At 42.7% G+C, this 12,898-nt stretch overlaps 1 protein-coding gene across 1 annotated transcript in view; it reads right to left on the bottom strand.

The window, feature by feature from the left end:
• The window catches only part of snd1 (staphylococcal nuclease and tudor domain containing 1), a 168,208-nt gene that overhangs the window by 52,464 nt on the left and 102,846 nt on the right, over positions 1–12,898 (bottom strand). Inside the window, exon 18 of the mRNA XM_054624250.1 lies at positions 9,700–9,888. Within this exon, the coding sequence (XP_054480225.1) occupies positions 9,700–9,888 (189 nt within the window). The remainder of the gene's footprint in view (positions 1–9,699; positions 9,889–12,898) is intronic.

Raw genomic sequence — 12,898 nt, 5'->3', positions numbered from 1 at the left:
TGTGTGTGTGTGTGTGTGTGTGTGTGTGTGTGTGTGTGTGTGTGTGTGTGTGTGTGTGTGTGTGTGTGTGTGCACGTGTGGCCCCTCCCTCCATCTGCAACCAAGTTTGTTTGTGTGCGGATGTGTGTGTGTACACAGCGCACTGAGGATCATATTATGTAATCTTATAGCCATATTAAAGAGCCTCCGTCAGCTCTTTGCTTTTTGTGTGGTAGTGGGGGGGGGGGGGGGTTCATTTTGGGCATGCAGTTCTGAGGAGAAAGATGAAGGCAGCAGTAAACTCACACACGCAAAACAAGCACACAAAGATTATGGCGGAGTAAACAAACAGAGATAATGGTTTACATGCACGCATGCACGCGCCTGGGAATGTGTGTGTGTGTGTGTGTGTGTGTGTGTGTGTGTGTGTGTGTGTGTGTGTGTGTGTGTGTGTGTATATATATATATATATATATATATATATAAATAACAGGGCGTACAGTCCTCTCCATCTTTTCCAGAGATGTGAGGTCTCACACGGGTCACCTCTCCCATTGTGGCCACCCTGCAGGCAACGATGTCCCCTCGCTGTGATCCTGCTGTCCTTTCACACTTGCCAACAAACCCCCTGCAACCTTCATGGTGCCTGTGTATTGACACGCCGGCAATGGGGCCAAACGTTCGCGCGGCTGAATGTGTTGATGATTTCCAGGAGGGGATGGGGTCCCCTGAGCCATTGATCGTATTGTTCCGCTGTCTTAAATGCTCGGTACAGTGAAGCTCTTTTACTTTAGAGTGGCCCCATTATGCTTTTCCACTTTTCTCCTCTTCTTTAGTGTTTTATATATATTTTTGTACATGTAAAAGGTCTGTTGAGTGTAAAACCTGAAGGCCATGCCTAAAAGGAGTTACCCTCCCCCTCAGAAGCTCCTGAGGTGCCTGAAACGGCTCCATTGAATTCTCTCCTTCACTTCTGTAACTTTATGAGGTCACAATGTAACTTTATGAGGTCATAATGTTACGGGAGTGACGTAAAACTCTTTCCGGCTGGTTTGGCCCTCAAACAACAAAAGAGTTGAAGCTCCGGAGGAAGAGTTTTTTGAAACATGAAACATTGACAACGGAGCAGGCTAGCTGACCAATCAGAGCAGACTTTGCTTTCTGGAGGGAGGAGCAAGCGCTACAACGGAGCATTTCAGAGAGAGGGTGAGAAGAGGTGCTGCAGGACAGCCAGGATGAGAAAAACGAGGATTATTGGCATTAACGCATGTAAACATGTTGTAACTGTAAGTTGAGATAAAAATATGCACCCGGAAAATAGCATAATAAATTCACTGGACTCTGACTCTCCTTGGATTAAATACTGCCTATATCATTTAGCAAATCAAATCACAGTAACAAATACTGTATACAGATCAATAAAAACTTATTTAGATATTACACTGTACTTTATTGAACCAATGCAAATATGCTGGGTTATTACAGTGTAGCAAAAAGAAAAAGTGTTTTTGGGCATATTTATTAGAATTAGTTATTTGCTGACACTCTAGTTATCTTATGCTGCAGAGGCATTGTGTTGTATTGTGCTCTGGCTTCTAATGCTGCTTCTGAGGATTAACATAATCATCATAATCACCATCAGTCGTCGTGGTATTCTGCTTAAAGCCTTAAAAAACATAAGCAATGTGTTGTTTTTTTTTTTTTTAAAGAGAACAGAAATAGCTGGTACAAACGATGATTTGACCACAGTAGGCTTTTCTTTTGCTATTTACAGTAACCACACTGTGTTCCAGTATGTCAAATTGATGATGCTGACCCAAAGAGAAGCCAGGACTTGTGTTGTGCTGTGTCATACTGTGGACGATAAATTCAAAAACACAAGATGAACTGTAACTTTTGGCACAGTTTTAGAAACTCATCTTAGAAAGGGCGAAAAAATGCAAATCACCAGGGGAATAATGATTCTCCTGGCCCTCCGTCTTTGGAATGGCTGAGCAAAAAGCCGCTGCTAATACTATTTTATTCTCCCATTAGTTTTCTGGTATTTTAAAAAAGGGGCCTGTGCACATGGTTGACACTTTTATACAGTGTATAACTAAACCCTGTCATTAAAGAAACAATCCTCATAAAGACTTAAAAGAGATCTACAGGCATTACATTTTCTACATTCATCTATGCAGAGCATTTATTATTCTGCCCTGTAATTTAAAAGGTACATTACATGCGTGTTGTGACATGAGTTACCTTAATCAGCAGTTTTAAATTTAACACCTGCATTATGCATGAACTGCAGGATGCACGCAATGTGTTTGCTCAAAGTCTTCAGCTTACATTTTAAGGCCTCTTCACTGAAGGAAACACATGGTCAGACAAAAAAAAGAAGAAAAGGCAAACCTCAAAACCTTTGTTGGCAGAAGTCCAAGTTTATCAAAAATGAGATAAGGGAGTTTGGCGGATGTAGTAAAAGTGCATTTCTTTTTGTTTTTCTTTTTTCACCCAAAGTTTACCCATTTAAAGCCTTTCAACAGACTACTCTGAAACCCTTCAGCAAAGGAATTGAGGGATTCGTTAACAAGCCGAGCACGTTTGTGACCCTGAAAATATATCCAAAGCTGCAAAAGATATATTACTTTATTATAAGTTAAGCATTTCTCATTATCCAATTCCAAACCTACAGGGCACAGTGTATTTCGCACAAAGAAGCCACGAGAAGCAAATCGAAATTTCAGTTTTCAGGTACGCGTTATCAAAGAAACCCTCTCTGGCAATACCTGACACATTCTAAAAAGGAGGTAGCTTTCCTCTACCTGTAGGCTATATAATATTAATGTTCGAAAGTGACCAAGATTCTCCTCAATCCTTTCCAATGCAGCCTCGGACATTTTCATTTTCATCCTGGCATGAGGAGCTGTTTCTGTCATTACCGTTTCCTCTCAAAAAGATCGTACAGGTACCCTGGTCATTAATTGAATATCACTTTCTGTCATGGTTGCCGTCTCAACATCATACAGCCTCCATTTGTTTAATCACAAGGCAACAATGATCGCAGTAAGCAATAGATGGAGAGATAGAAGGGAGGGGATGACTGGAATGGTAATACAGGTAGCAATCTTCCTGTTTACCCCAAAAATGCCATTAAGGCTCATTTCTTCATGAGGCCTAATGCAATTTGTGTGAGAAAAGTAATAACGGTAATGATTTCATGTTCGCCGAAAATCTCCCAGCGGAGTGAGCATAGCCAGAGACCAACACAGTGAAAATGGTTGAAGTTGAGATAAGATAATTTGCAGAAGTAGCAATGGGATTTGGCTGAAAGAGATCAAAATTTGGCGAAACAGTGGGTAAAGCAAGGAACAGAGTCAAATTGACTTTATTTCATTTGAAGCCTCAATGGTTGAGTTACATTTCTAAATATTGCCCAGACTTTTTCCACAATATTGCCTGGTGACTGCCACCTGGTTATTTCACCATCGGAGGCCGAGACAAATTGGAAGGAAAAGAGAGAAAAACAAAATTTGCAACCCTGAAAGCATTTCAATGGCTTCGGGGCTTAGGAACGCACTGAGCACTGGTTTTAATAGCAAAAGGGACTGTCATCCATGGAAACCCAATAAATGCTGCTTGTATGTAATTCTAGGTTGACTATTTAGAGAAGGCTGAGAATAGGCATGGCACGTATGTCAAAGAAAATGCTCTTTCGCTGCATGAATCATGCGCTTAAAAAAAAAAGGTAAACCAAGATAGAATGCCAACCATAGCCAACACTCGAGAGCGGAACCCAAACCATTAGAGTTCAACTTCATCCTCCTGCCTGAACTCAAAGACACATGCCTATCAGCTTCGCTAAAAGCCCCAATTATCTCGATTCATCCACAGCGTGTTCCTGTTTTAGCCAGGTGCGTGATGTGCTGACTGGTGAGAAGACACAGCTTAGATGGGAGGACAGGGAGATGTGGATATATATATTTTTTTGCACACTCTCTTTGGTTGGACGGCGAGGTGTTTGGCTTACAAGGCAAGCTGCTTGACCCCTTGAGAGAGCGAGCCGGAGGCAATTGAAGTAAATTAAAAAAGGAACAAATTTTTTTTGCAACGTACCGATATAATCAGACTTGCTTACAAAGCTAGTCAGCCAATCACAGGAAATCAAAGTGCTGTGATTTAGCTTTGGAGGACAAAAAAATGGTCGGTCTGAGCCGTGTGTTGACGTAGACTTGTGATCAGGCCCTTGGGGCGAAGTGACAAGTCAAGTCGGCAGAACTGGCAACTCTGGATTCGATCCCAAAAGGGAAAAAGAGAGGGCTGAAACGCGATTATGTACTTCAATCACGCTCGGCCAAGGAGACGTCACTGGGCTCAATGTCAAAACGAGGCTGCTTCAAGTACTCTGACGAGTGTCTTTGATGGACGGGTGCGGTATAAGGATCAGCATCATCGGGTCCTCCTGGGTTGTTTTTTTTTTGCTTCCGAGGGATTTGATTTTTCTCTCTAAAAAAGGGTACAAGTGATTCAGCTGCCTAACTCACACTGACCAGAGTCCAGGCCAAAGAAGGAACCGTCCTCCATGATAGGAGAAAAAAACGAGAAAAAAAAAACGGTAAAGCAGCTGAGGGGAACAAGGGCATGACACAGGGCATCTGAGAAGACATTAATCCGGTTAATAAGAAGGCATTCAAAGATGATTAATTGAACGAGCACTGGAAAAAAAAAAAAAAAAAAAAAAGAGAAGGAGGGAGGAGGAGGAGGGGGTAAGTGAAGAGGGTGAGCATATGTGAGTCCACTGAAGAGGTTAAAAGAGACAGTGGGCTGAGCAGGACTGAGGGAAAAGGGGGCGGGCCGGTGATGAAAGGAAGAGGAGTGACATGAAATATCTTTAACAGAGGTTGTCAAATCCTCTTTCCGCCATTCACTCTCTTTTTCCATCTTTCTCTCTCCCACTCGGAAACCCATCGGAGTGCGTTAATCTCCTTCAAGGTTGGGTAATTACAGGAAAAATAAAAAATGAAAGAAATAATAAAAAAACTTGCTCAACAGAAAGCACAGTCTGGTTATTATTGAGGGACCTTTGTTGGCTCCCCATCTTCATTATTGGGCCGCTGCAAATACGAGCATGTTTCCCCTTCGTCTGCCTGGGTACAGATGTTAGGGTTGCTGATCTTTCAAGTAGACGCATGTCAAAAATGGCATGCATGCATTCAATATTGGAGGATGGTTGAAAGACTTCCTTATCATTACACCACCTCCTCATTCTATTTCATGTAATTGTTTTGGTTCTGAATTTTCAAGAAAAAGCCTCCTTGGCGCAATCAAATTCTGACAAAACCCACACCTGATATGAAGCTAAATTAATGTCTCTGCAGTCGGAAAAAAATCCCAGCTCCCAAATCCACTCTGAGCCAAACTGCTTCCATCTTGTCAAATTCTTTTTACTCATCTGCAGCATGGGAATACTGGAACACCGTATGAATCGCTGCAATGAGTCGTCTTATATTACAAAGACAGAATGCAGTGTTTTGTGCAGCAACTCTTGTTTACAGAGTTGCCTGCTAAGCAAGAATTTGTTTTTCTACCCCGACGAGCATCTATATGCAGACACAAGAAAAACAGGCAAGAGATTTAAGATAGAGGGGCCTGGGCATTGCTTGGCAACAACCTACTCATTGTTAAAAGAACGGGGAAATAAGTAAATACAGTGTCTGTCAGGTTCTGTATTGTAGCTGAATGGTGTTAACGTTAGCAACGAAAGCAGAAGAATAGGTTCTGACAGGGCGACACGCTTTAAAGAGATTTATGGAAAGAATAGCTTAGCCATAAATAAACGTAATGGGGGAACAGAATCAGGAATGTTCTCCTACAACTTGAGCCTTCAGCATGTGTTTGCTGTAAGGACTGTTCCCAAATATTGCTCCAAGAGATGCTGATGCGAAAGATTAAAATCTGCTGAGCTCTAGAAAAAAAAAATCTCTTCTTCAAACCCTTTGGAATGCTTCATTTAGAACACAATCATTTTGTCCCATTGGTCTCATTGTAGCAAAAAAAAAAAAAAAAAAAAATCCAAAAAGAAAAACCAACTCATATTCACTTAAGTCACTCGAACTAAGCAGTTTTGGTTCAGGATGCTCCTGCACAAAGCCTCCATCCCTGCTGTTGTCCTGGGTCCCTGCTGGACCACCAACGCAAACTTTCTTTAATGAGTGCATGTGTGTGTGTGTGTGTGTGTGTGTGTGTGTGTGTGTGTGTGTGTCTGAGCGTGCTTACACACACCCTGTGAGTCCACTTCATTACAACAACCTTGTTTTCTTGTAGGTACGCCTGACACAGCAGTACCACTGATGTCTTCCATATCCACAGCCGTAGGGCCAATAAAGAAAGGGCAATGAGGGGGAAAAAAAGAGGAAGAACAGGGAGCATGCTGGGAGGAGATGCAATCTGCCCTACCTAGCCTCAGCATCCTACACACAGACAAAGACCAACCACAACTTCAAAAGAGAAAGACAGGGGGGAGGGAGAAAAAAGAAAAATTGCCACGCGCTCATCTTTTTTTTTCTCGAGATGGTCTCTAGGGGTTAATTAGCACACAGAGTCCCACCTCAAATGCCTCCAAGTTGCATACTATGCATCCACACGCACATACAACCGGGCCTTCCCCGCGCTCCATTAACACAACACACACTCTCCCCTGCACACATGCAAACACATCGGGCTGCGGTTGGTCCGCACACCGGTGCCCGTGGCAAACAAACATCAAACATAATCACTGTCCGTCTGTTTCTACAGGGGGGGCATTCTGTCGTCTTTCCTCTCGGCCCCATCTGCGCTCAGGTAAGCTCAAGTCAAAAACAATGTGGTGGAAGTCAATCTGCCTCAACGCCCGGTAAAGGAGGGGGAGGGGGGGGTCGGAAACCGGTGGTGGGAATTTGGCATCAGAGGTGTCAGGAATGAGCCGTCTTGCTGCAGTTAGATTGAACATGGCAGGGTCAGTGTGCTCACACTGCTGGTGAGGGGTTTTTCTTTCTTTTCCTTTTTTTTTTGTTGTAAATCCAGACAAAATGTTCACCTGCGCACCCGCTCTCAAGATCAGTAGCTCTCTCTTTCACCGCTTTGGAAAAAAAGGAAGATCCAGAAAAATAGGGAGGTCACTAGCAAGAAAGGCGAGTATAAACTAGTGTTGTTAGAAAGTATAGATTAAGTATCTAATCTGAATATTTCCCGCACTACTGATGCATCGATACCAGCTGCACTTCCCCGCTCCATCTTCTCTCTGACAGCCACTTGACACACAGCCCCACCTCCTCTCACTAACTCACAGCGCTGTCATCTTGTACTGTTGTCATGTTTCAGCTATCAGTGTTCCAATTAATTACCTTGACAGTCTTAGGTCGGCCCGCCACAGATTCATAATGAACAGAACATTTTTATTTACACCAAGGTCGACTTGGAGAGGCCCAGGGTGACTTTAACCACCTTTCTGCTTTCACTGCACCCGTCCTCTGGACCTCCACACTACGCGGGGCCGTGGATTAAGGAAGGGCGGGGCTTAAAGCTACCAGGGGCGACTCTCTATCGGGGCAGATTGTTGTCTGTGCTAGTCTCGTTTATCATGCTTTGTGGGCAGGACATTTTTGATGTGTCATCAACATTTAGACTATTCAACAAATGTGTTTATGATTAATTGTTTACTAGAGCACACATTTGTTTACATTAGCGTAAAGTTACATATAGAAATAGCCTCTTTTTCTTTGCTTTCAAAGTGCACCAGATTGATGCATTTAACTTTTAAATATAGAAAATGTTCTTCTTGGGGAGCAACAACCCAACAGTCAAACAAAATCCTGTGGGAAACACTGGCCTTGGTATATTTATCTTTTATTACAAATCTAACATTTTATGCCCTCAGTGTTGCGTTCATTTTCCCCTGTGGAATTCTAATGGTATCCGATATCGATATTTTTCAAGGTATCAAAGTTAGATATTCCAGTAATGTGGCAACCATGGTGGGAACACACTAACTATGAACATGACAGATTCAGGGAAAGGGGAAAAAAAGAACACAGCCCCATCTTGGCTCTGGCAATACATCACGTTTATATGGGGAGAAGAGGCATTTGTGTCTCCTTAAGGACCCGAATAGGTAGAAGTGAGCGGAAGGAGCGCGAATGGAGGAGAGGGTAAAATAAATATGTTACAGAGATGGAGAGGAAGAGGAGGACGGGGATGACAGCTGGCCAGGCACTTCATGCATCTGGCAGGGGTGACTCGCGGAGACATAATGAAAATTCAGGGCGAGATCAGGATCAGTGTGAGCGACGCCTCCATCCATCAAAGGACTCCCATCGAGGGAAGGAAGGTGCAATGATAACGGTAAAATATGTGGCTATTCTCGCCCCCGGGTGGAGCACCTCCACATTATTTTAGCTTTAACGAAAAGGTATTGCCTGCATGATATTAATGCACAGCCCTGTTATTTATCATGATTGAATGGAGTTCATGCTAAATATTTTACCGTCATATGGATACACACAGCTCAGTTTTGTATTAATGCCTGCCAAAGGTCGCGGCACCACCTGTCTTAATTGGCTGTGAGGCTGATAAGGGGGAGGGGCTTTGCCTTTGACAAGGGCAGTGTGTGGAAGTGTCCAAGCCACAGAAGTAAGAGGTGCTGTCGAGGGAAGAGATGGTCGTCGCCAAAGGAAAGCATCTTGTTGCCGATTCCTGGAAGAATGCGTTTGTTTGTTTGTTCACTCATTGGAACAGAAAGCTTTACCGTTTCATCCCCCTTAAGTTCTGATCTTCCTTCCTGTTGACTCCATCTTTGCATCTACTTATGAACTGCTAACACATACCGATGTTGAAGGTGGAAGAGAGCCAGCTAGCCGTGTATCTTGCAAGACATTGGAACACACTCTGACCGACCGGAGACAGTTTTATGCAGCGCAGACTCAAATATGTCCCCAGGCAGTCAGACCTGGGACACCATAGATCAGGGATGTGAAAGGCAGCAGCACCATCCATCCTGATCTGGTAGCTCTGGGAGGCTGGATGTGGTGACAAGGTTCAGTTTTTTTTGATATATAGTGCCGGAGAAACGTAACATCATGGCCTGTTGCTGGATGATAATGCTATGACAGAAATGTATCTTGAGCCTTAACCTTTCCTAAATAATACAATGATAGATGTCCCGCTGGATATCCAAGTCTTACTTTAAAAAGGAGTAAGTCGCACCACAAAATGTGGTTTTGTATTTCAATGACACTTTTTTTTTTTTTTTTTTTTTTTTTTTAAACGATCGTGAGTAAATCCCTGATGAATTGAAGTAAATAGGGTCCAGGTTTAACAACAGCAAAACTATTTCAAAAATCCTTTTACCAACTCCCACACAATTAAAAAAAAAATCTGCCAAAATCTTTCTATTGAAATCACTTCTGACACAAATGTCTCATGCCTGTGCTGGAGATGGTTGTGACATTAGATTTTCTCGGTTTTTCAGACCGCAAAAAAAACCCGTTTCTTTAAGAATTCAAGGTATCACATTCTAAGTAATTGTTATACGAATAGTCATTCTAAGGGTGGAGTATTCCTTTGTTGAATGTGGGTGAATGACTGAGGTGCTTCTTCCACCACTGGGCATCTTTATGTCATTTGGGAGTGTAGATATCACGTTGACAGTGTAAAGAGGATGCACAGAGGCTGCAGCTCTTGCAGCATGTAGAAGAGTCCTACCTTCTCTTTCCTCTGTCGGCAGGCATCCTCTGCTGACACCAAGGTTTTGTAGTAGGCGCTGCGCTCTGCCGTGAAGTGGACCTTGGACAGAGCGTTTTCTACCAGCGCCACCGACAGATTCACGCCCTCGATGTGCAGCCAGCCAATGAAGTTCCCCGCTTTGTCCATGCTCTCCACTTCGACTTCCACCTGGAACGGGAGAATAGAGCGGAGGGGAGGAAGGGGAGGGAGGAGAAAAAAAGAGGCAAAGTTAATGTTCTGTGTCCAAGATTAGGTTGGAGATTCAATTAAAGCAATGTAGTGAAGGTTGGTGGTGGGAGGAGACACCACTGTTTTTAAATAGACCCATCAATGGAGGCCCGTGAGCTCTGTATTGATCTGGTAGAGCACACTCGCACTGAGATCTTGTTCCGTTCCTTTGTTGTGGATCAACAGAGGATTCATCGGGATATGATCGGGGTCACGCACACACGCACACGCACGCACACACACACACACTAGTGACTTCTCGTCTTTGTGCCCAGTGAGGCCAACCTGTCCTTGACATTCTCATTCAGGCACAACTGTGTTTTCAATAGTAGCAACTTCTCAAAAGTCAATTTGCAAACACTAAAACTCCTAACTGCAGAAATCCCATGTGCAAACAGTATGAGTGGCTTTAAATTAGTGTTGCGTATGCACTTCAACCCTTAATTAAGACTCTAAATATTGCCACCCTACTTTTTTTTTTTCTTTGGTGATGTAAATCATTTGCAATTAGTGACAGCAAAGTTGCAATTCCCTTAAGTAAACAAATGAGGGCAGTGGAAAAGCTAACCCTGCTGACAAAGTAGGAAAGAACTCCCAACATTTCCCACGATGGACTATAACCAAATTCTGTCTATTCAGGCTAATTATCTATTCATTACATTTTGTTTCATAAGTGATGGACGACCGGGGGAAGGAGAGAGAAAAATCAATCGATTTTTTCTTTTTTTCTTCCTTCTTTCTATCCTACTCTAATGCTTCAGTCAGCGGGAAAGTGAGAGGCCAGGTGTGCTGAGGAGATAGGGAGAAGTCAAGCGATTAAGACTCTTGGCTGCTTAGCCCTTCAGCCACAAGGGAAATCTGAGGGGAATTAAGTTTGTAAACTGCTCTGCCTTGTTCTCAACTAAAAGTAAAACGCTTTTATTAATGAATGCATAATCTGCTCACTTATTAAGCTCAAAACCGACAACCTAGGCATATAGCGTACATATATTTCCCCACTTTCTAGATCCACTTGCCATTTGGATCAAGCAGTTTGGCAGAGTGGAAAATGACCACAAGGTGAATAAGGTTACTACAACATTCATCCATCCATTTTCCGTAACCTGCTTATCCAGTTAAGGGTCGCAGGGGTGCTGGAGCCGATCTCAGCTGTCAACGGGTGAAGGCAGGGTTCACCCTGGACAGGTCGCCAGTCTGTCTCAGGGCTGACATATAGAGACAGACAACCACTCACGCTCACATTCACACCTACGGGCAGTTTAGAGTTTTTAATGAACCTTAGCTGCATGTCTTTGGACTGTGGGAGGAAGCCGGAGAACCCAGAGGGAACCCACGCTGACACGGGGAGAACATGCAAACTCCACACAGAAGGTTGTCTAGCCCGGGAAGTGAACCCCTCTTGCTGTGACGAGACAGTGCTAACCACTACACCACCGGGCAGCCCGGTATCTACAACAGTAGCACATAAAAAAACCAAATGTCTCTTATTTGTATCCAAAAGTTGATATAAAGTACAAAGGTAGTTGTTTTTTTATTATATAATATCCTTAATTACAATAAGTACTTGTTTCTAACATGTAAAAAAGGTACTGTTAAGACTCCAGGAAACACAAAAGAGCAGCCAGGGTTTTGTCTATCCTTCCAGGTCCTGACTCTGATACAATCTAAGTTCACTCATGCCTCGGTTTAAGCTGCTTCTTTTTTTTTTTTTTTTTTTTTTTTTACTCTCCTTCTCTGCCATCTCAGATACTCACCCCATTTTATCTCTCTTTGTCTCTAAGTGCAGAAGCAGTTACATAACTAGGCTATTACAGCAGCACTGGTCCTCTGAGCGCCCAAATGTCAGAAATGGGCGAGTGCTTGGAAAAAGGCTGGAATTGCTAGAACCTACTTAACTGTCACCAACTGCCACGGAGGCAGCGAATAAAAAGTAAAATAAAAATAAAAACAACACTGACAGCTAAACACAACGCTCGCACACTAGCTGGGGAAAAAATGGCAACATGGAAGGGGAAATAAAGAAAAGCTCCACTGCCGGACTATACAACAAGGTGTTTTAAAATTGTATGCAATAATGAGAACAATAAAGAATCTTTGAGAACAATAAAGCCTGCACATTGAAAGCTCTTAAACCCATTATCACCATTAAAAACAAAAGGGGGAGATACAAAGATCATTTTTAGCCGCCTTTGTAGAATAGGTGGATGAATACTGACCTCTGATCAGCACTTTGCTTGGCAGGTGAGGTCTAATAATCGTTCATCAACTGAATTAGTTTAATCACAGTTCATAGGGGGATACTACACACTCAAATGGCCCATTTGCATGTTTGCTTTCATATGGCTGATGATTTACAGTCCTTCTGTAAAAGCTCTCCAAATCATTCCACAGAGATTTCTGTTAGGATGCAGAAAAGCTATCTTGAGGTCAAGGAGATATTCTCTCTCTCTCTCTCTCTCTCTTTGCCCCTGATGCTTGTACACCCATATGTTTTCTTGGAAGTCTCCTGTAATAACTAGATAAATGTGATGAATGTACCAACCATGTGGAGAAAATCACGTAGGAGGACAAGTCACATCAGTCACGCTTTTATGGGGTGAGATGTAAACATGTGACAAGCAGAGATGACAAGAGAGAGAAAGGTAAAGATATATTGAGGGGAGGGAAATGGTTTAATTTAAAGTATTGGCAACACAGATGTGTTTCTATCATAATAAAACATATTTGTATGGTTTTTTTACCCAGACTATTCAGAAAGAAATACATAATTTAGCAGATACTGTCGACCTTAAAGAAAGAAAAACTAGTTTGCTTCTAACAACGGCACAATATGATTAGAGGTGTGCCTAGACCGTACACAGTATTTATTATAGTATCTAATAAGGAATGTCAGTAATGTAATTACATGAAAAAGTACATGACATGATTGACAAACAGAAGCGAAGTCAAC

Source organism: Anoplopoma fimbria, chromosome 23, assembly GCF_027596085.1.
Source record: "Anoplopoma fimbria isolate UVic2021 breed Golden Eagle Sablefish chromosome 23, Afim_UVic_2022, whole genome shotgun sequence".
NCBI lineage: Eukaryota > Metazoa > Chordata > Actinopteri > Perciformes > Anoplopomatidae > Anoplopoma > Anoplopoma fimbria.
The sequence above is the reverse complement of the archived record's forward strand: the minus strand, read 5'-3'. Positions and strand labels throughout refer to the sequence as shown.